Below are 23,921 nucleotides of genomic sequence, written 5' to 3'. Positions count from 1 at the left end.
AGAAGCTTCATTTAAAATTAAATTAAAATGCAGAGCCCCCCGGACTGGAGGCCAGGGTCGGCTCCAGGCACCAGCATTCCAAGCAGGTGCTCGGGGCAGCAATCTGCAAGGGGTGGCAGTCCGTGTGTTTTTGCCCCCAAGCAGCACGCCAAATTGCCGCCGTGGACGGCGGGGGCAGTCCGTGTGCCGTTAGGGTGGCAAGCGCGTTTCCGTGGCGGCATGGCAGCTTCTATGTTCAGCTGCCTGCGGCAGCAATTCGGCAGCGTCTGTTTTCCGGCTGAAGACAGAAGCTGCTGCCGAATTGCCGTGGCCACGGAAATGCGTGTGCCGCCCTAACGGCACACGGACTGCCCCCGCCGTCCGCAGCGGCAATTCGGCGCACTGCTTGGGGCAGCAAAAACAGTAGAGCCGGCCCTGCCGGTGACAAGGACTTGGGCAGTGTGAGTGCCACTGAAAATCAGCTCGCGTGCCGCTTTTGGCACCCATGCCATAGGTTGCCTACCCCTGGGCTAGTAACAGGGGATTCAGAGGACCAAAGCTTAAAGTTAAAATCCTATTTCTAAATCTAAATAATATAATTGGGAAGTGGTGATTACAGACTAATATAGCTATCCTGTAACTTTGCTAGTAGCCTTGCACAGATGGATGACATCTGACACGAAGTACAACAGTATAAAAAAAGCATAAATAAATTAAACTAAATGCCCTAACCAAAAATGTGTGTGCCTTTTATTGCTTATTTCCTGTTTCCATTTCTTTATCTCATTTTTCTCTCCATCCATGTCTGACCTATTATTTCCATCACTAAAACACATTCTCTCCTCTCACTCTGTCTACTCTTTTCTCTTGTTTTGTTTCACCTTCTCTATTGTCTCTGTAAAGCAACATTTCCTTTGTTCACATTCTCTATTTCTTTCTTGTCTCTATTCTTAGTTGTCCACCTCCTTGCTTTCTTTTATGTCCCATTCTCTCTTCTCCTTCTTTTGTCTCTGCATTCCTCATCAATGTCTCCCCTCCCTCTATATTATTACTTAGCATACTACAAATTTTAACTAATTATTACACTCAAAAATCCAGGGAGGTTGGCAAATACATATTATTGTCCCTATTTTACAGATGGGAAAACTAAGGTAAAGGGAGGTTAAGTGACTTGTCCAAGTCTTCAGAGAGCATTTGGGTGAAAGCTGGCGTTAGAAAGTAAGAATTCCTCATTCTCAGTCTGATGCCCCCAAAGGGCCTTAGGCTCAATGCCTGGCTGTTCGGCTTTAAAATATTGAGCTGCACCAGATCCCCAGTCAGTGATCAAGATGCATTTGGATTGAGGTTATGAGAGCCATTATCTTCTAAGTATCCATTCTGTCTCTCTTGTAAATCAAATACACTTAGGGCTTGGCTACACTTACAAATTTGCAGCGCTGCAGCAGGGTGTGAAAACACACCCTCTGCAGCACTGCAAATTGCGGCGCTACAAAGCGCCAGTGTAGTCAAAGCGCCAGCGCTGGGAGCCGCGCTCCCAGCGCTGTCCGTTATTCCCCACAGGGAGGTGGAGTACGGACAGCGCTGGGAGAGTTTTCTCCCAGCGCTGGCGCTTTGACTACACTTAGCGCTCAGACTGATTAGGCCCTCAGACTGATTAGGCCCTGTTTAGGGCTAAGTTTTTTCAAATTGGTTAGAATGTGAAGAAGTTTCAAAATCTCTTTAAAAGACATTAGATATTGTGTTAACTACAGAATAAAAAGTACAACATGCAATTTACATCATTCTATAATAGTAAAGTCATAACTAATTAAAATAGGACTGAACTGAGCAGTACATCTGAGTACAAGCGATCTCATTATGAGTGAGATGGTAACCTGCTCCACTTACTTGCCTGCATAGTGGATATAAGAGAATTTAAGTTCCTTCCTTATAAGGGCTACTGAACCAAGAGTTACTGCATAGGGGAAAAGCAGCCTCCATGGTGCAATGATGCTCCCTCCCACACGGATAGACAGAGATGGAGAGCGGACAGAGACTCAACTCTGCCTCCACCATACCATCCAACAGCTGAGCCTGCACAGAAGGGGAAGTGAACAGTACCAGTTAAGGGGATGGTGCAGATGACTTTCTTTCTCTGGGGAAAGGCGGAAACAAGCATGAATCTATGATTCTGTGTGTCACAGTTCAGCCCCTGATCTGCTCTTGGGGCTAAACAGCCATGTGAGGCCCTGTCGATAGCATCTTGTGATAACTCTGTGGTCAAACCCTATGCTAATAAACCAGGCATAAATGATCAAATTATTAGTAATGGTGCATTCTTTAGAGCCATCTTGTTATGATTCTTAAAGTGTATGGTGAGTCCTGGAAATATGCTTGAAATGGTTTTAGATTGTCTCCTACTCTTTGAGGTATGGACTGTCTTTTTATTGTGTTTGTACAACACGTAACACAGCGGGGTCCTGCTCCATGACTGGTGCTGCTGCAGATAAATAATAATAACCTAGATGTAACCTGTGCTAACACAGGGGTTCTCTGTCCTCTGCTTGTGGCTAATCCATATATAGAGCTTTATGGGTCTCTTACAGCCTTTACACTAAGGGACCATGTTCTTAGGCTATGTCTACACTACAGATGAGTCCAAATATAAATAGCAGTGTAACCATGGTACGGCAGCGGAGTCACAACTCAAGTACATACCCACCAGTTTCAGGTGGGTTGCTATGTGGCGTGGCTCAAGCATGCTTCTGCTGCTTCTCCCTGTGCTACCATAGCTATACAGTTATTTATACTTGTGCTAGTTCATTGATAGCTAGCGTTCAAATGTGTGTACATACCCCTTGCTCGTAATGTAGACATAGCCTTAGCATCATGCAGGAGAGGCTTAAGTTTTTTTAGATCCGAAGGTCTTGGTCAGTCCTCACAGACGGTCACCTATCTAGGAGTGTCATGCTGCATAGACCTTAAAGTGCGAATAAATCTACTTTTATTGGTATTGGTGAACTGATCTGCTTTCAACAAGTGGTACCTGTAGAAGTGGTATCTCCCATGTGCCTACGGAAGTCCAGGTCCCAGATATCCTCTCCTTCAGTAAACATTTAATAGCCCTTGAAAGCAATTTTTCTGATTATGTTAATTAGTTATAAACTTGACTGCATTTTAAAAACTTTTTACTAACATTTCCTTATTTTGTAAAGAGAAATGCTATGCAATAGCCCTCTTTGAAATGAGAAAGCATAGCACATTTCCTCTTTATATGCAACAGTTTCTTATCTTATTTACTTCAAGTACATCTGTGCTTTGATGAGATTAATGAATTATCATGTTTTTGGATCTTGGAGTTCACTTGTAATGAAGAAAGCTGCTGCACAAAAGAGCTAGCCAACAAGAATGAGACTAGTATCATAGTATTAGTCATCTAGCAACTGACAATCAAAGCAGAGATTAATTGCAAAACTTTCCTGACTTAGACTGTAGCCAAATATGTAATCCATGATAACTATTCTGTGGTTTTGATCATTGAATCCATCAGTATGAAAGGATGACTTTCCCTATTCACTAGCACGTGTAGAGCCCTTCACTGTTCCTTCATTCTTCTTTGCAGAAATGGATTAAGGCTAAATATGGCTCAGGTTAACCAACATTGTGGGACTCCAGATCTACTCAGAGATTTTGGAAGGAGGTTGAAATAATAACATTTAATAGCCTTTCAGAGTACATGGCTCAGGCCAGTAGATCAGTTTGATCCTACCATGCTCAGAAATTGAAGCCAGAGTGGAGAGATTGTACTTGGTCCTTATAGCATCTTATATGTATACATTGCTTTTTATTCTGATGGTTGTTCAATAGTGTGTGTCCAAATTTACCTACCACTAAAATGTAGCCACTTCTGGGTGGAACACAGCAGATGTTTAGCAGAAATAATTGATTACCTAAAAATCTGGATTTCTCTGACTCAGGTCCACCTCTGTAGGCTCATGTTCAGCTCTTCTATTTTCCCCTGATATATCTGATAGGGAGCATTTTACCCATTTTCCCTACTCATTAAGTGCAGTCCAATTTTCTGATTCTTAGCACTGGAAGCATCTTATAGCAAGGATTCGTAGCATAGTCACACAATATGAATTAGTTACTAGCTTTTATATATGGAAATGAGAAGTTTCTCTGTTACTTTGAGAACGGTGAGCCAAAGTCACAAAGATCCAGTTTTTCAAATAAGAAATTGCTGGATTCATTTTGGCAAACACAACTGACTAACCGAATTTGACTCTGAGTCTTTTCCCATTGCTTTATTAGCAATTTACAACAACTGGGAGATTTCAGATATTATTATGGTCTTGTCATAGTGCTGGCCCTTTAAGGGAGTCAAATGCCTAGCCTATCTAGGCCAAGCTCCACTGAAGAGAATGAGCCAACCTGTGTCCACCTGGGGATAGTTAACTGCCTAAGTAGCTAGAAGGCAGTTAATTAATTAAAAAGCACATGGACCTAATAAAAAGTTTAGGAGAGTTCAGCTGAATAAGAAGAAAGGAAACTCCAGAGGAGGGGAGCTCCTAGGGAATCTGAACTAGGCAAAAGCTCTCCAGATAGGGAGAGACCCTTAACAACTAGGAGAGAGAGACTACAAAGCTGTCCAGCATGAGGCTTTACAGCAGAAGGAGCTGCTCCTGGAACCTAGAGATATTTTGTTTTGGGACTTGAAAGTTTTATGCAGGCTGTGAGGTAAAAGCCTTTAAACCCGTGCTCCTTTCAGCAAGCTTTTACTGCTGTAGAGTGGCTTCTCCTCGACTGAGATGTTTTTGTGACCTCAGGGTTACCTTATTAAGGGGAGAAACTGAGGCTGGCCACAGCAGAGCCACACCTAGTCACAAGGGGGTGCTTGAGAGGCAATGAGGCGCCTTCTAGAGGTACAAATTGCTATATAGGAAACAAATGTTTTAAAAAAAACTCCACGAAATTATATAGCACTAACCTTTTACAAATGCTGCCAGTTTACAAAGAGGCTATTTAAACACAAGTATAGTGCTAAGGTTGAGTAGTGGTGCATTTCAATTTGGGAAGAAAGTCTAAAGCAAGATGAGTTTTGACCTTTCCTCAGATCCATTTCTTCACCAACATACTGGGACCCCCCTGGAACAATATATTTACTTGAGATTCAGTATGTGTATTTGAGATGCTATAGTAGTACTTGTTTTAGTGCTGTGTGCTATAGATTCTCTACTCGTAAACCACCCGTTTGTCTTTAGATAGCTAAATAAAAGTACAGAACTGGTGAGAGTCAGGAGATCTGACTTCGTGTTTGACTAGATCTTTGACAAGTCACTTAATCTTCATTTTACAGAGGAGTTATATTTATCTATTCTCCAGGGGTTTGGTGAGTGTATTCATGAATTCTTTTGTAAAGCACTGTATATTTTTGTTTATGATTTTATTTTACATAATGCAATTACTTTAAAATATATATTTCCTTAAGGTAAAATCTCCTTGCGGCAGGAAGCTGTTTTTCTATTATTACTTCCTGTAATTTTGTACTGTGTATATTATTTTTTGTTAGCCTGAAAACTCCACTGAAAGGAAAGGGTTGAGCTTTAACTGACCAAGTAATAATGGCTCAGCAGGTAAAACACTTTAATTCAAGTGGTAAAAAGGAGTTTTGTTAATTACCTCTGGACTAGAGCCATTAAGTTGTTGTCCACAAACAAAGGGGGTTGATTGACTCTCTGCAGGGCAGCCTCTGAATATGTTTCACATGAATATGTTAGTTCTGCTCTACTGTGGTATAAACCAGGCTCTTTGTTAAAGAATTCAAGCTGTATTAGAACTCAGGATAAGTCTAAACTACAAGTGCAACAACGGCACAGTTGCTGTGCTCCAGCAACACCACTGTAGTGCTTGTATTATAGACACTTGCTACAGTGCCGGAAGGGGCTTTTCCGTCACTTGTAGCTGAGTATCTACCTAGTTGTGTCTGCATTGCGCAGGGCCGGCTTTAGGCCAATTCCACCAATTCCCCCGAATCGGGCCCCGCGCCCAGTGCCAGGGCCGCCAGGGGGTGCAAGTGGCCGAGAATCCCTTCCCTGGCTAGAGGCTCCTCACCCGGCAGTGCTCCGGGTCTTTGGCAGCACTTCGGCAGCGGGTCTGTCACTCGCTCCAGGTCTTCGGCAGCACTTCAGCGGCAGGTCCTTCAGTGCCGTCGAAGACCTGGAGCGAGTGAAGGACCCGCCTCCGAAGACTAGGAGCGCCGCCCGGTGAATACAAGCCCCAGATGTTTTTTTAAGTGTGTTATTTTTTTTCAGTCATCCCAGCTGGGACCCCGTTGAAACTGTTCGAATCGGGCCCCGCACTTGCTAGAGACGGCCCAAGTAAGGGTTCCTATGAATAGGGCTTCCCGCCCTAGGGTTAGGGTTTCTATGGGTAGGGCACATGGAGCTAGGGTTAGGGTTCCTATGCGTAGGGCACCCTGCCCTAGGGTTAGGGTTCCTATGCGTAGGGCACCCTGCCCTAGGGTTAGGGTTCCTATGCGTAGGGCACCCTGCCCTAGGGTTAGGGTTTCTATGGGTAGGGCACATGGAGCTAGGGTTAGGGTTCCTATGGATAGGGCTTCCTGCCCTAGGGTTAGGGTTCCTAAGGGTAGGGCACTTGGAGCTAGGGTTAGGGTTCCTAAGGGTAGGGCACTTGGAGCTAGGGTTAGGGTCAGGGCCGGCTTTAGTCCAATTCCAACAATTACCCCGAATTGTGCCCCGCGCCTAAGTGGGCCCTGTGCCCAGTGGCAGGGCTGCCAGGGGGTGCAAGTGGCCGAGAATCCCATCCCTGACTAGAGGCTCCTTTTTAATTTTCACTCACCCGGCCATGCTCCGGCTCTTCGGCAGCACTTCGGCGCCAGGTCCTTCAGTGCTGTCGAAGACCTGGAGCGAGTGAATGACCCGCCTCCAAAGACTAGGAGCGCCGCCCGGTGAATACAAGCCCCACGTGTTTTTTTATGTGTTTTTTTTTTTCAGTCATCCCTGCTGGGACCCCGTCGAAACAGTTCGAATCGGGCCCTGCACTCGCTAAAGCTGGCCCTGGCATTGGGGCATAGGTCTTCTTAACTATGTGTCTCTGGGTGTGAACTTTTGCACCCCTAAGTGTGGCAGCTGGGTTGACCTATGTTTTAGGTGTAGACCAGCCTTCAGAGTGAGACATGAAAGGATGATGTTTTGAGGTGTCTGGAAAAGAAGCCTGTACTGCCTGCTGTTACTTGGAGGACATGCATTGGGAGGGTGGGAATAGCACTACTAGTCAATGTTATGACAGAGAGCCACAATGCAAATGGGGCACCAGTTACCTTGGTAGCTGATTTCCACCAAGAATGCCATTAAGCATGAGGCTAGAATCCTGTTCAGCTACCAGAGAGGTGAAAAGGCTCCATGCACTCTCTTCCCCAATAGAGATCCATCTATTCAGGCAGGAATTTGTCCATTAGACTGTAGAATAAAATTAATTTTTGCTAGATTGATATGTCTAGTTTTTTTCCCAGAGGACTCCTGCCTCATTCAATGCACAGGACAGACTGCATTTTGAATGAATTGGGCATGTGCAATGAATGACTCTACTATCTGTAGGAATCACTGCCACATTTTATTGCAGAAGTCAGGTAGCGTTAGCGAATGACAGGCAGAGAAAGGATGGTCTCCTGTGTAAGGAAGTTGAATGACACCTTGGAGAATTGGATTCTGCCTCTGCCACAGAGTTCCTATGTGATCCTAGTCAAGTCACTTACTACCAAATTATCACAGGTAGTCACTAATTGTGTGTTCCTTGTTTTCTGGGTGCCCAATATGAGACACCTGGAATCAGAAGTGTTGAGTGGTCATAACTGCAACTGAAGTCAATTAGATCTGTGCTTTGTGAACATATAAAATGTTATGAAAATGCTAAGAGCGCTGAAAATCAGATAGTAGGTATTGTGACAGGGTCAGGCCAGATGTCTACAGGAGAGTGAGCGAAGGCAGATATATTAGCCCCAGGTTAAGTAGGTCCCCTTTCCCTGGGTAAGGTAACAGGGAAGGTTCCAGAACAATCAGGAGCTTTCTGGAAACAATTAAGGCAGACAGGTTGATTAGAACACCTGCAGCCAATCAAGAAGCTGCTAGAATCAATTAAGACAGGCTAATCAGGGCACCTGGGTTTAAAAAGGAGCTCACTTCAGTTTGTGGTGTGTGTGTGAGGAGCTGGGAGCAAGAAGCACAAGGAGCTGAGAGTGAGAGGGTGTGTTGCTGGAGGACTGAGGAGTACAAGCGTTATCAGACACCAGGAGGAAGGTCCTGTGGTGAGGATAAAGGTGTTTGGAGGAGGCCATGGGGAAGTAGCCCAGGGAGTTGTAGCTGTCATGCAGCTGTTCCAGGAGGCACTCTAGACAGCTGCAATCCACAGGGCCCTGGGCTGGAACCCGGAGTAGAGGGCGGGCCCGGGTTCCCCCCAAACCTCCCAACTCCTGATCAGACATAGGAGGAGTTGACCTGGACTGTGGGTTCCACCAGAGGGGAAGATCTCTGAGGTGAGCAAATCAACGAATAAGCGCAGGACCCACCAAGGCAGAGGAGGAACTTTGTCACAGTATCTTAATCTAGGCAGCCAAAATTAGTGGACACTTTTTTGACAATTTTTGCTTTAATCTCTGTGCACCTCAGTTCTTCAGCTATAAAATGGGAATAAAACCACCTAAACTCATGGGGTGTCAGGAAGATAAAATGCATTTGTATCTATGAAATACTCTGTTACTATGATGAGAACACCATAGCCATGCCCATGAAGAAACAAATAATTTTGTATTCAGTTCAGGGTTTGGATGGTAGGTTGCAAATACAGCTGGGAGCCACACATTTAATGTGGAGGATAAAAGGAAATATTGAATAGCTATCTATTCAGTGAGCATAATCCATCCTGTACACTGAGTCAGGGGGCTGGAGAAAAACTACTATGTTGTCATGTAATTAAAGACCACAGGGTGGACTGATTTAAATCACCAACCAGGAAATCTTGATTTAAACAATTTATTTTAATCCTATTTCACATGGGTACTTTTAGCTAGTTGATGTAATCATCTCACGCCTACTTTTTGTTCATAGATAGGAAGAGAAAAACAAACTTTTTTCTGCTTTTTGAACTCCCAATTGGTTTCTTAACTTTGAGTGAACTAGTCTTTGAACTATTTGAATATACTTAAATGAAAAAAACATTCTCTTCATACCAGCAGAAGAAGTTAGTGCTGTCAAAAGCTGACTTAGCACTTCAAACTCTGGTTCCAGATGCTCAGCCAATGACTTAAAGAAAGTCAAATGACTGAATTGGTTGAAGACTTTGGCAGCAAACATGTATCATGTAATATATTTTTGTGTGTTTAAAAATATATATATTAATAGATTATAGTAATTTTAGCCCTTAATGCAGGTTATAATAATTTCAAATGTACTTTTTATATAGTTTTTTTAAATCTGTATTTAATTTTTATTAAAATATACAATTTTAAAAACCTGCTTTATTTATTTGTTAAAATCATCTCTTTTTTTAATCCTCCCTGAAAGACTGTATCATAACATGTACACATAAAGGGAGTGAATTAAGGTTGCCTGGGCAATGTTATCCTGGTATTTCCTAATTTGTGAGTGCTTGAGTTTGCAACCTTAGTGTTCTTTTAAAATAACTTTTTCGATGTAAGACTGATAGTTTTGCTGCACTTTTTTGTTTTGTTTTTGAATGTTAATTGTTTTTTTTTAAAAAGGCTGATAGGAATTTCGCTAGTGTGTGGCAGCTTCTGTAGTTCAAACCATAGCCATTGGACCTTAAAATGTGCATAACATTTGAGCACAGAAGTGTTTGAATTAAAAGCCTTTTTTTTAAAAAAGAAAATGCCACCTTTATTTTTATATGTAAAGTCCCACCGTATAATGCAGATTTAATTTAAAAAGTTTAGCCTCAGACAATGAGATTAAAACTTTGGTCATGCTTAGTGTAAGGATCCTGCTGTCAATTGACTAGTCTTTGCTAATCCGTAGAGCATTGTGAAGTCATAAAAAGCTAATAGTCAGTGGGTATAATAGCAGATCATCCAGGTCACATGCTCATATCAGTTTACAACTGTTCCTAACCTTCAAAGCAATGTCAGATTGCTGTGGCTGATCCAGAGACTGAGCAAAGTGTAATAGGAAATGGCTACAGCTGCAAACAACTTCCAAGGGTTTCCGATATCATTGGAGAACTATTAGTGAGGAAATGAAGGCTCTGTGGCTACATTTGGGTATATACATTTCTTTTTAACAAAGGAAATCTCCATTGTTTAACATTGTGGTTCTTCATCATGGTTGAGCTAACATTTTCAAAACTAGAAACAAACATTTTTTTGTTAAATCATATGCTAAATCTGCTGAAAAACCAAAATTGGATTTAGCTGCGATTTTTAACTGTTCAAATTGTGCCGATTTATTCCCTATCCATTTCTGCCACTAATCTTGGAATGAATGTAGTAATTATATGATTAGCTGTTGTTTATTTGACATATACTGGGGAGAGGAATAAATGAAGATGTGCAGTCGTGCTATCTTCAGGCCAAATTTTGGTCTTATTGAAATTAATAGGCTGCAAAACTGCCATTTCAATCAATGGGGATTGCACATACAGACTGTGGTCAATATATCTACATTTGAAGACAGAATTTAATTTAGCACAAGACTACTGTTCTTTATAAAAGTTCTATCAAGAGTTTGAAGGTATGTGACTAGACTATTGACAGATTTATTTCAGACATTGTCTGCAGTCTTTTAAATGAATATTTTTTTCTTTTTAAATATAGTTCCACTCTATTCTTTTTAGGAAAGAGATGGGGTTTGAAGCAAGAAAAATAAAGAAAATGAAAGAACACCATTACCTCAGAATTGCTGTCTCTCTAAATTGTAGCAGGATAGGCCATCTTGTGGCCTGGCTTGAATAACACTGCAGAGGCATAAGGAAAAATAAGATCCCCTTCCCATACTTTTGTGCAACCACTCCACATCCCTGCTGCAGGCATGGTACTATGTGCTTGGTACTCTGCTTGTGTGAAGGGGGATTGGGTGTCATCACAGATGAGTTGAGCTAGAATGCGGAAATAATAGTAATCGTAGCACATTGGAAAGGTAGAAAGCACATTACAACCTCTGGAATCAGGAGAGGAGAGTATTGTGCCTTTCTGAAGTATGGTTCTTTCTCTGTTGGATACTAAGTACTGCTCCTTGCACAGAGCTGATTTTTGTAACTGCAATGTATAGACCCGGATGAAAAATGGAAAGCCCTTCCCATGAAAAATTTTGTGCGTTCGAAAAACATTTTTTCCCAAAATGGGACAAAAGGTCAAAACCAATATATATTTGTGTGTGTGGGAAGATTTTTCAATAAAAATTCCATTTCATTCTGTTTTGGATCTTCACAAGTAAAGTTGACAAGAGCCTTCCAGCCTTGCTGCTGGAGAGTCAGAGAGTGCACAGTTCCAGCACTGGAGAGGAAGTGTACCCAGGATGGTCCTCCAGGAGCTTGCGGGGCAGATGGAGTGCCTGGGCTCTCTGCTGCTCCAGGCACAGAGTTTGGGGCTGGGCACTCAACTTGGCAGTTCTACAGGAAACCTTTTTGTCAGTTTCACTGCCGGAAAGTGAAATTGACAAAAGTCCTGTAGCAGGGTACCATCAGTTTGATTTTTCTGGACAGAAAATTGAAATTTTTAGATAAAACTGAAATGTTCTCAAGAAAAATTTTGGTTGTGCAAAAAGGGCATTTTCCCCCCTTTGTCAGAAAATCACTTTAACTAGCTTTAAGAATGTATCTGTGTTTAATATTACAGTATTTGTTCCTATTCAGAAATGGTTAGGTAATCAGGTAACTAGTTGCAGCTTGGCTGTCTGTTTAGTTTTTATTTGATGGAAATCCAAAGACAAACCTAGCAAGAAAGAATGTCGAGGACTTTTTAGTGTTAGCTGTGGAAGACTTCACAGTTGAATCACATCTTTGTCCCACTTGTTCCATTTAAGTTAGTTTTTTCTATCCCCCATCTCCCCCTGAATGGGTAGTAGAGGGGGATGAAGGAGAAGTTTATGGAGAAGAGGAGGAAGGAGCTGGGCCTGCTCAGGAGGAGGACACTGCCCTTCTTTCTGACCAGGAGAATGAGACTGGGTGGGTGGTGTGGGGGAGGTATTTTTCCCCTTAGAAAATTTACCAGGATTGGGTTGGCAGCACCTACCCATGAAATTTGCAAAAGGACCGAGTTTCCTCATGACTTGCTGAGGGCATCTCACTAATCACCTTTTTTCCTTGGGGCCAGGGAAGGAATTTCTCTCACTGCCAGATTGGCCAAGATGAGGTGAGGATTTTTCTCCTTCCCCATTGCAGGTTTGGCAGCCAGCGAAGTGCTGTTGGAGAGTTAGGTTATAACCTCACAATTTAGTAAGTAAAACTTGTGACAGCTGTTCAGTGCAAGTTCTTGTTATGGAAGGGATACATTTATCAGACACAATGGATCTGAGAAGGATTTGAAGGAAAGCATCCCTTAGGGAGCTAAGAAGGGGGAGTTTTGGGGCATCTGTGTCTGGTACAGTGGAGAGCCGACCCTTCTCTTGCAAGGGGACAGTCATGGGGTTCTAGCTACAGTGTGGCTGGAGCCAGGTAGGGGAATATATGTAAATGGTTAAGGAAATAACCTGCACTGTACAACTTATTGCCAGGTATTCCCAGATATTTTTGGTGAATAAAGTTACAGCCTAATTAAATCACATCCCTTGCCTCCAGTCTTCTGGCATGGCTGGCCAAGTCGTCTTGTTGAAATATTTCTACACTCAAACATTGTCTGGCATTGTTCTGTGTCCTCCTCTCTCCCTACTAGCAGTATTGAGCACTATCTTAAGATAGTGTATATTCTAGGGCTCTGTTTTTGGGAAATCCCTCAAAGAAACTTTCAGCATCTAGAATGGGTTGAAATTCCATCACTGAAATAGAAGAAGAGGAGTAAATTTGCTCATGAAAAGGAAGAAGCGGGTCTGGAGGAGAGGGGGAAGCGTCAAGTTCCATTTTCAAGTATGGGCAGTGTGTTAGACGAGGCAAGGATAAGTTAGATGAAAAATGTTGGGGTTCTTTGTGTGTTAATTCTTAATCTTGAATTTGCTTTAATTTATTATTTTAATAACATGCATATGGAATGAATAACCTGGAATGAATAGCCTGCAGCAATGCACGCCCACAAATCACATAAAGAAATCTTAAGATCTATAAAACTGTCAGGAGGAGTATTCCTGATATCATTTTGAACTTCTGCTTCCTCTGGATTTCTGTCAGTGCACATATGTCCAACATAAACCATTTTGAATATCAAAGGATAAAAAGACAGCGGACAAGAATCCCATCTCAGAGAGTTGCTATACTTTCAGGTTAACTTGTCTTTCATTTTGAGAAGATTTAGATATGTAGTCAGGGAAAATTTCAAGAAAATCAGCGTTAAACTCATGGTAGCCCAGCAAAAAACAAACAAACAAAAAACCAAATACCAAAATGTTTGGAATTTCATATTTTCCTTTCAAAGACAAGAATTCTTTTTGCTGACAAAAAAAATTAATTATGAAGCTGGCTGGTTAATACTATATTTTTACGTCTCTTTTTATTACGTTGGGAAACCAGCCATTATTTACTGTTTCAGTTTTGTGAGAAATGTATCATGTCTAGGCACAGTCCCTTCCAAATCTGCTGTTTCAATATGCATATTTTGAATCTTTTGGAAAACTCTCCACTTTTCTCTTGGTAGTAGAGAGGGAGTGATGTATATTATAACTTTTCTTTGTGTGAAGCCATCAATCAGTTCTCGAAGTTGCAGCCTTCCTATACTACAGGAGACCTGATTCTCAACTAGAACTGAGTACACCAGTTGTTAAAGATGATAAATGAAAGCCGTTTTTTACCACTGAAAAGCTTTCAGTGGAAGCAGTGAATTTAAAGTTTTTAGTATCCTAAAGAAATCCCTGTAAGTCAGATAAATAGAGAACAAAACAATTAAAACAGGTAAAAATAGCAAAGCAATCAAACAAAAATCTAATCATTTAGCTCAGAAAGTTGTGTTCCCCTGTGTCATGTGTAGTTTAAACAGAACGGAAAGGAACACGTTTTTGTCACCTAAGCAAAATGCAATCAAAGTAGCTTAGATTTTCATCCTTCGTTTTGAGATTTTTCTTTAAAGTGGATAACATTTCTTAATCATTTTTTTAAATATTTTCTCAAATCAAACTGAATTTTGTAATTTGCTGCTTCATCTTCTCTAAAATTAATATTTACCGTGTAATGTGTTCTATTTTCCCTGCTTGTTATAAGGCATACTGTGGTAACACTGAATGTGATGGGGGGGACTGCAACTGAATTATCAGCTGCATCTGTATTCTTTGTGATTTCCAATATAATAAGAGTTTATTTTGGCTTGTGTAGGCCAGGGGCTCTCTTACCAATCAGCAACGAGCCCTTTTGAGGGCAAAATTGAATATAGTATCTCTTTACATTTAGTGGAGTTACTCTGGAGTACACTAAGGTAATCACAATGAAAATCTGCTCTTTAATGTTTGCTTTCCAAGGACAGAGTTACAACACTGTAATAGGACAGAATAACTTAACATATAAAACCTGTATATCCTATATAGATGTAAGATAGGGCATTTTGGAATGTCTTATTTCCCAAAAGACAGTTCCTTTTTATATAGTACATTAAGTACTAAAAGTTTCATGTTAAACCACACATTATATTTTTTTTATTTTGCTTAAAGCACATCACTATAACTTTCCTGAAATCTTTTTTGATTTCATGCAGCTGACTACATAAACTTTTGTGGACCAACAGCTGCTCTGTTGAACCAGTATATAGGAGAGCAGAATTTGGCATCAGACTTAATGAGAGAGTTTCTGTGCTATTTTTGTAGCTGGCAAAATATTGATTTTTTTCAAGTATTAATAAATTTTCTGTTTATGTTCCATGATGCATTTTGATGTCTGTAGAAATGTCATGTGTCCAAAAAGTGTTTAAGTTGGTGAGATTTTTATTTTGCTGTTGTTTTTTACAATTTTCAATAATGTTGCCATTTTTTTGGTGCTATAATTGAAAATAAAGCTCAAATGAACATTGTGGGAGTATTTTCCCTATCTAGGTAAAAACAGTTTAATTGCATTGAAACAAGTTTCCTGACAATTGTAACAGCTTAGAAAAACTGCTCACTATATTTTAAAATGCCTGGGATGTTTCCCTCTGAAACGAGACATTGCTAATTTCCAAATAACATTAAAATGGCAGTTTAAAGTTCATAAACTGTTTGCGCAGCAGGGCGAAGCCACCATAAATACAGTGTCCAGATTTATGGTGGTTGATAGCTGGTTCCACTGTACAAATGTACTGGGTTGAATGGATGGGTATCTTTAAAGAATGCATGGAAAAAAGTTGACTATTCAAGTTTGTTTAGCTACAGTAAATGTCAGATTCAGTATCCACCAACCAAAAGTTTCCAATGAGCAGAAAAGTCCAAAGAGTTATGTATGGTCTTTGTTTTTTCTATCCTGAGGAATTCATCACAAGCTTCTGCGATCCATACTTAGGGTGCAGACATTTTATGGCAGATAAATCATGAAGTATAAAAACATCTGGAGCAGATGAAGTGAACCTTAAAACTAACTAATCCTTTAATCATTACTCTTTTATGTTTCTGCTTTCAGCCGATCATGACTTTATTACACATTAACAGCTAAAATGTTGGTCTCAGTGAGATTTTGCTGTTTGAGTAGAGTAGTATATATTTGCATTAGCAGAAATAAATCTTATGATTTTTTATGGAGGAGATAATTTTTAGTAGCTGTTTAAACAATACCATTGTGACAGCTTGAAACTGTCTTGCCAGGTGTCATGAGACTGTGGGTAAAGAGCTGTGAGCTTACTATTAAAGAGCTTATGACTGAAGAAGAGGAAAAAATTGGAGAACAATGAAGAGGAAGTAACCTCACATACTGATTTCTGAATGGACTTGAACTGTTGGTATTTTGATTGATTGTGGCTTTGGTAATTTGGCTGTCACTGAAGGCAGTATACTGTTGCAAGGAGAGAGGAGACTTAACAGGAGTTCAGTGCTACTTGCTACCTAGTGGTAATAAAAGCAAGGCTTGTTCCAACAGAAACCAAGGTTTGTTTCACAGGAAATTATTTATTGTTAGCAAAATAGCAACAGAACCAAACATGAATACCTAGAAGGAACCTGACTATGCACAAGTATACAGAGTAAGAATAAGCAAACTGAAAAAAAATTGGGAGAAATTTGTTCTGTCACTCATCAGTTTCAGTTACAGAAACCTTAGGTCTCATCAACACTTTAAAGTTTTACTAGTATAACTGTTTGGTTTGTGGTGGACATGGGAGGGAGCGTGTGTGGTGTTCCTCTCTCCCCCCGCCCCCCTTTTTGTAACCAAAATAGTTAGACCAGTAAAAAGCCGTAAGATGCAATGGAAAAACTGCTGAGAATTTATTTCTTTTTCTTAAAAAAAGCACCAAAAGAATATTATGGGATGGAACAGAGTTTCATCTTAAACTTCCACAATTCCCTGAGATGCACACTGATGTCCCACAATGCACTGGAAAATTTTTCCCTGAGGCAGTCCACCAGACAGTGGCATGGAAGATAACTGGGATTCCTACCCACACTGCAGCAGACCTTGGTGATATAACCTGTTGCTGTGAGAATGCATTGCAGCAGCAAAGACGGCCAAGTAAAACTGCATTGTTGGCAGCTGTATGGCAGCACTAATGCTGCCGCTAACGCTTTCTAATGGAGACGTGACCCTAGTGTAGATGTAGTTTCACCACTTATAAAGGTGACATCTCAGTATAGTTATGCCCCTTCCTGTGTGGGAATAGCTAGATCAGCTTAAAGCATTTTTATACTAACATATAACTGCATCCACAGGGTTGTGTGTCCTGCTTTAACTGTACTGGTGGTTTGCTTAAAGTGGTACCATTTTCTAGTGAAGATGAGGCCTTAGTGGTTACTTGTAATGATCATAGTTAAAAATCAGCTTCCTTCTGGATTTAAAGTTGATGATGTAGAATCATTGAAATGTAGGGCTGGAAGAGATTTTAAGGGATCATCTATTCCAAGGATTGGCAACCTTTCAGAAGTGGTGTGCTGAGTCTTCATTTATTCACTCTAATTTAAGGTTTCATGTGCCAGTAATACATCTTAATGTTTTAAGAAGGTCTCTTTCTATAAGTCTATAATATATAACTAAATTGTTGTATGTAAAGTAGATAAGGTTTTTAAAGTGTTTGTTTAAGAAGCTTCATTTAAAATGCAGAGCGCCCTGGACCGGTGGCCAGGACCCGGGCAGTGTGAGTGCCACTGAAAATCAGCTCGTGTGCTGCCTTTGGCATGCGTGCCATAGGTTACCTACCCCACTCTAGTCCATCCTTCTGCACTGAGGTGGGACTAAGTATATCTAACCAGAGGTTCTCAAACTGGGGGTCAGGACCCCTCAGGAGGTGGCGAGGTTATTACATAGGGAGTCACAAGCTGTCAACCTCCACCTGAAACCCCGCTTTGCCTCCAGCATTTATAATGGTGTTAAATATATAAAAGAGTTTTTTAATTTATAAGGGGGAGGGTTGCACTCAGAGGCTTGCTATGTGAAAGGGGTCACCATTACAAAAGTTTGAGAACCACTGATCTAAACCATCCCTGACAGGTATTGTCTAACCTGTTCTTAAAAACCTCCAGTGATGGGGATTTCACAACATCCCTTTGAATCTTATTCCAGTGCTTAACTATCCTTATAGTTTAGATATTAGGAAAAAACTCTCTCACTTGCTAATGAAGCTGATTATTTCTTGTCCTATCCTCAGTGGACACTGTGAACAGTTGATCACTGTCCTCTTTATAACTTTCCTTAAAGGTTGTTAATTTAATCACTTGTACTCCCACTTTTTTAAGGCAGGAAAATCTAAATGTTTTTTTGCAGAAATATACATTATGCACCTTTACTAAGATGTATCGTATTCTTGCCTCATATGAGTGAGTGTGTGAACCAGCACAAGAAATTAAGACAACTGAACAACAGCACAAAATTTACAAAAGCACCTAAATTCCATTGTAAATTGATGGGACTTAGGCATTTTTCAAAACTTTTACCTCCAGTCCAAAGGTTGAGGAATCATTATCTTTCTGGGGGAAGTTTTGTTTATTAAAAAAAAGTCTTGGTGGAGACAAAATGATAGTAATATTATTTAGTCCTTCAGTAATCTGTGAATAAAGTAAAACCAAATAGTTGCTATCAAAACAAAATTATTCATTCCACTTTTTTTTTCATTTAGATGTCTTTCTCTCAGAAATCCAGAACAGTGATTTCCTAGTTACAGTTCATGAGAAGTCAAAGCTTATTGATTATTTTGTCTGGCTGATAAAAGCTTATTCATTTGTTCTCAAATTTAAACAAAGCCTCATACAGGAATAGTTAATTTGCTTCTCCTTTGCAGTTAAACTGAGCATCCCATTTACTAATTATACAAAAATTAATTTTAGAAAGAAGAGTTTTGATCTTTGTAGTTTAAAATTCTAACAGTTCACACTAAGAGCTAGATCCACAAAGAGCACTTAGACTCAGTGTTCCAACACCTGGAATCTCCATCCTAGAATTAGGCACCCAGGCTCCTTCTACAATGCATGAGGAGAGTTAGGCACCTATGAAATGAAGCCACAACACCTAGTACATTGGGTGGGGAGCTGCCTCAGGTAGCCAATAGGCAGTGCCGAAGAGAGGAATGGCCAAAGTTGGCTTCTGCTTGAACCCTTTCCTAGAGTTGGATGCCTAAGCGCTTTCTTGGGAGCCGGCGGGAGCGGGAGGGGGAGAGAGCATGTCTCTTCTCCCTGTCAGGCAGAGGAGAGAATTGACTCTGTTTCACACATCGTGGGTGAGTGCTCTAACCGCTAGGCTAAAGGTTATAAGAAGCAACTCCTACTCTAGCATTGTGTTTTGTGGGGCCTGATCCAGGTGGTGACTTCTGAGCATGCCTACTGGGTTGGAGTCCACTGGTAAGATAGGTTGGAGAACCTTAGTTTGCGGATCCTGGTGCGACTTAGGCATAAGATAGGTGCCTGGACATTTAGACAGAGATGTGCATATGCTCACTGACAGACTTTTAGGTGCTATGGGGAATTTACTAGTGGAAATTTAGGCACCTAAGGACTTTAGGTGCCTAGAGAGTGCTAAGCAGGGTTTTTGAGGACCTGAATTTTGGATTTAGGCACCTAAAGTAGTTGCAATTAAACATCTTAAATCCCTTTGTGGTTTGAGCCCTAAAATATTCCAATGTGGAAACAGGTTTTTTAAGTCTAGAGCCTGGTCTACACTAGGCGTTTAAACTGGTTTTAGGAGCGTAAAACCGATTTAACGCCACAACCGTCCACACTAGGAGGCACCTTATATCGATTTTAATGGCTCTTTAAACCGGTTTCTGTACTCCTCCCTAACGAGAGGAGTAACGCTAGTATCGGTATTAACATATCGGATTAGGGTTAGTGTGGATGCTGATCGACGGCATTGGCCTCCGGGAGCTATCCCACAGTGCACCAGTGACCGCTCTGGACCGCAATCTGAACTCGGATGCAGTGGTCAGGTAGACAGGAAAAGCCCCGCGAACTTTTGAATATTTCCTGTTTGCCCAGCGTGGAGCTCCGATCAGCACGGGTGGCGATGCAGTCCGAAATCAAAATAAAAAAAGAGCTCCAGCACGGACCATGCGGATGTGATCGCTGTAAGGGCAGGCAAATCCGTTCTATCAGCGCTCCGTTACAGAAGATGAAATTCAGAATCCTTTTTTAAAAATCTCCAGACAGACGCCATAGCAGGGACTCAGCGCACTGCAGCGTGACAAGCATAATGGAAAGCCAAAGAATCAAATGGACGCTCATGGACTGGAGGACTGAAGCTATCCCACAGTTCCTGCAGCCTCCGAAAAGTATTTGCATTCTTGGCTGAGCTCCAAATGCTTCTAGGGTCAAACACAGTGTCCGCGGTGGGTCAGGGCATAGCTTGGCAATCTACTCACCCCCCCCACACACACACCCAGAAGCGAAAGGGAAAACAATCCTCTGACTCTTTTACATGTCAACCTATCTTTACTGAATGCTGCAGATAGACACGATGCTGCAGCCGTCAACACCAACATCATCACTCCCCCCCTGCCATGGGTGGCTGATGGTACAAAAGGACTGGTAACCGTCCTCGTCATCAGCCTATTGGCACATGGGGCAGTAACCATGCTGACTAGCATCCGTCAGGTCGATCAAGGGCGCCTGGCCCTAATTTTTTCTGGTGGTGGATGGTGCAATATGGCTGGTAACCATCATCATCATAGCAACAGGGGGCTGAGCTCCATCAGCCCCCACCCTTCATGTGTAAAGAAAAGATTCAGTTGCCCCTGGACTAGCAGAGGGATGCTGGGCTTCTCTCCTACACACTGCTTAATGTCCTGTCTGGACTATCATAGCAGCTGGAGGCTGCCTTCCACTCATTTCTCACTAACAAGTCACCATGTCTTATTCCTGCATTCTTTATTACTTCATCACACAAGTGGGGACAATGGTATGGTAGCCCAGGAAGGCTGGGGTAAGAACGGAATGAACAGGTGATGTTGTTACAGGAGCACCCCCTGTGAATAGCATACAGATCATAATTTCTGCAGGATCTGACACAGAGCAGCTGTGCTCTCTGGTTCTATGATACAGTGGTTATCTAGTACACTTGCCTATATTCTAGGCAGGACTGATTCTATTTTTAGATACCAAAAAGGAGGGATTGACTCAGGGAGTCATTCCCAATTTTGACTTTTGCGCCCCTGGCTAAGAGCAGCCAGGGGCACTTATGACAGCAGCAAATGGTACAAAAGGACTGGTAGCCATGATCATCTTAGTTCCAATTTATGGAAGGGTTTGGATGGTGCAATATGGCTGGTAACCATCTCTGCTGTCATGCAAAAGCATGCTTCTGTGTAGCGCTGCTGAATCGCCTATGTGAGCGGCATCTAGTACACATACGGTGAGAGTCACAAAAGGCAAAACAAGCTCCATGATTGCCATGCTATGGCATCTGCCAGGGCAATCCAGGGGAAAAAGGCGCGAAATGCTTGTCTGCCGTTGCTTTCCCAGAGGAAGGAGTGACTAACGACATTTACCCAGAACCACCCGCGACAATGATTTTTGCCCCATCAGGCACTGGGATCTCAACCCGGAAGTTCCAAGGGGCGGCGGGGGAGGCTGCGGGAACTATGGGATAGCTAGGGAATAGCTACCCACAGTGCAACGCTCCAGAAGCCGACGCTAGCCTCGGACCGCGGACGCACACCACCGAATTAATGTGCTTAGTGTGGCCGCGCGCAATCGATTTTATAAAATCTGTTTTACAAAACCAGTTTATGCAAATTCAGAATAGTCCCGTAGTGTAGACGTACCCTAGATATTACTTTCTTGAGGAATTATGCCTTCATAAAGGGAGTCTGTACAGCCTGAAAATAGCTGTGCTCAAATCTGCATGGTTACTGTTTGATGCATATGAGCAATTTACCATAATATACTCACCAAACTAGTTTTCAGCCTTCTAATACAAAAAGTTAAAGAGTCAAAATGTTTATTCGCTTGACTGACTTTCAGATGTTTGTGTAATGCTGTTTTTTTCCCCCCTCTCTAGCTCATATATTATTAATCTCTGGGAGGCTGCAGGTCCTGTCTGTACTTCCTGCATGAAATCACTACAATGATTAATGTCTTCTATGATCAGCAAATTCCAAATCTTTGTTGCTGATGACTGTTGAAATAGTGCGGGGAGATAGGTCTGACTGAGAGAGATGTGAAATTCTTTGGCTACTGATAACGCTAGTGACTCTGAAATATCAGATATGGGATAAAGTAACGATCTTTGATCCAATATATAAAGTCCTGCCCTCTGTCATGGCAACGCACACAACAATCATAAACATTGACATCATTGTACTTTACTGAATTTCTAACTTTATGACACAAGCTCATCAGTGAGGGCCAGGCTGCTACCTTTTTACTCTCATTAGGTGAAATCCTGTAACTATTGAAGTCAATGACAAACTTCCATTTACGTGTTATTTTTACCTTGTTGCAGAGTTGCACTGTTCAGAGTATGGCACTACTTGAGTGAAAATAGCAGAGTCCGGGCCTAAGTGTTGGAGCCATGTACATAAGCACTTAAGCAAGTACAGTAGAATTTCAGAGTTACGAACTGACCAGTCAGCCCCACACCTCATTTGGAACTAGAAGTACATAATCAGGCAGCAGCAGACACCCTCTGCTGCTATGTGGGGTGGGGTGTCATAAACGTACATCTAAGGGTAGCATAACATCCCTCTTTACCCTGCAAGGGATTAATTCCTTTTTTACCAGTAAAGGGTTAAGAAGCTAAGGTAACCTAGCTGACACCTGACCAACAAGATACTTTCAAATCTGAGGGGCGAGGAGGTGGGGAGGGGAGGCTGTGTCTGTCTGTTCTGTGTGCTTGTCGGAGACAGATCAAGAAAGCAAGCAATCCAACTCCATTAGTATTAGTAAGTACTAGCAAATGAATGCATTAGCTTACTTTTTATTTTGGCTTGTGATTTCCTTTGTAGGAGGAAGGAGGTTTATCCCGGGTTTTGTAACTTTAAGGTTTTGCCTAGAGGGGAGATCCTTTATGTTCTTAAGTCTTTTGTTATTCTGTAAAGTACTTACCATTCCGATTTTACAAAGGTGATTCCTTTACCTTTTTTTTAAATTATTTTTTTTTCTTTTAAAAACCTGATTAATTTTTCATTGTTTTAAAATCCAAGGGTTTGGGTCTGTGTTCACCTGTACCAATTGGTGAGGTGATTATTCTCAAGCCTGCCCAGGAAAAGGGGTGTAAGGGCTTGGGGGGGGGGGATATTTGGGGAAGGTAGGGCTCCAAGTGGCCCTCCCTAAATGTTTGTTTAAATCACTTGGTGGTGGCAGCATTACTTAATCCAAGGTATAAGAAGAAAATTGTGCCTTGGGAAGTTTTTAACCTAAGCTGGTAAATAAGCTTGGGGGTCTTCATGCGGGTCCCCGTGTCTGTACCCTAAAGTTCAAAGTGGGGAGGGAACCCTGACAGGGGAGCAAATACAGCACATTGCTGTGTTCAAATGTAAACTACTAAAAAAACAATAGGGAAAGTTTAAAAATGTTTTTGAGAAGGTAAGGAAACTTTTTTTCTGTTTTATTTAAATGAAGATGGTTAAAAGCAGCATTTTTCTTCTGCCTCATAAAGTTTCAAAGCTTTAAGTCAATGTTCAGCTGTAAACTTTTGAAAGAACAACCAGAACATTTTGTTCAGAGTTACAAACAACCTCTATTCCTGAGGTGCTCATAACTCTGAGGTTCTACTGTACATAAGTCCCATTTAAATCAATGGAACTACTCATGCTTTAAGTTACACACATAGAATCACAGAAATGTAGGACTGGAAGGGATCTCAATAGGTCATCTAGTCCAGTCCCTGGCACTGAGCCAGGACTAAGTACTGTTTTATCTAGTATCAGAGGGGTAGCTGTGTTAGTCTGGATCTGTAAAAGCAGCAAAGAATCCTGTGGCACCTTATAGACTAACAGACGTTTTGCAGCATGAGCTTTCTTTGCTGTTTTATCTAGACCATGCTTAAATGCTTTGCTGAATAGGAATGGAGTTAAGCAGGTAAACTGCATTGCTAGTAGCTATGTGACTATTTAGTTATATGCATAGTCCACTCGTTCTTCACTCAAAAAGTTACTGGAGACAGCTTTTTTCTAGATTTAAACACCATTAATGTTGAGACATTAAGGGCAGGCTGGGTCAGAGGAATGGAATCCTATCAAAGTGTTAAGGATCTATCTT

At 41.5% G+C, this 23,921-nt stretch overlaps 1 protein-coding gene across 8 annotated transcripts in view; it reads left to right on the top strand.

Annotated features, from left to right (window-relative positions):
• Positions 1-23,921, top strand: part of FAT1 (FAT atypical cadherin 1) — a 179,255-nt gene that overhangs the window by 71,814 nt on the left and 83,520 nt on the right. The window contains exon 5 of one of the 8 annotated variants that reach the window (XM_039539920.1): positions 15,894-16,016. The exons of 5 other annotated variants lie outside the window; for them this stretch is intronic. In XM_039539920.1, the coding sequence (XP_039395854.1) occupies positions 15,894-15,979 (86 nt within the window). In that variant the 3' untranslated portion in view covers positions 15,980-16,016. Of the gene's footprint in view, positions 1-10,824; positions 11,196-15,874; positions 16,017-23,921 lie in introns of those variants that run through there. 2 more of the 8 variants (XM_039539922.1, XM_039539921.1) reach the window with 2 other exon arrangements.

Source organism: Mauremys reevesii, linkage group 5, assembly GCF_016161935.1.
Source record: "Mauremys reevesii isolate NIE-2019 linkage group 5, ASM1616193v1, whole genome shotgun sequence".
NCBI lineage: Eukaryota > Metazoa > Chordata > Testudines > Geoemydidae > Mauremys > Mauremys reevesii.
This window is presented reverse-complemented; position numbering and strand designations above follow the sequence as displayed.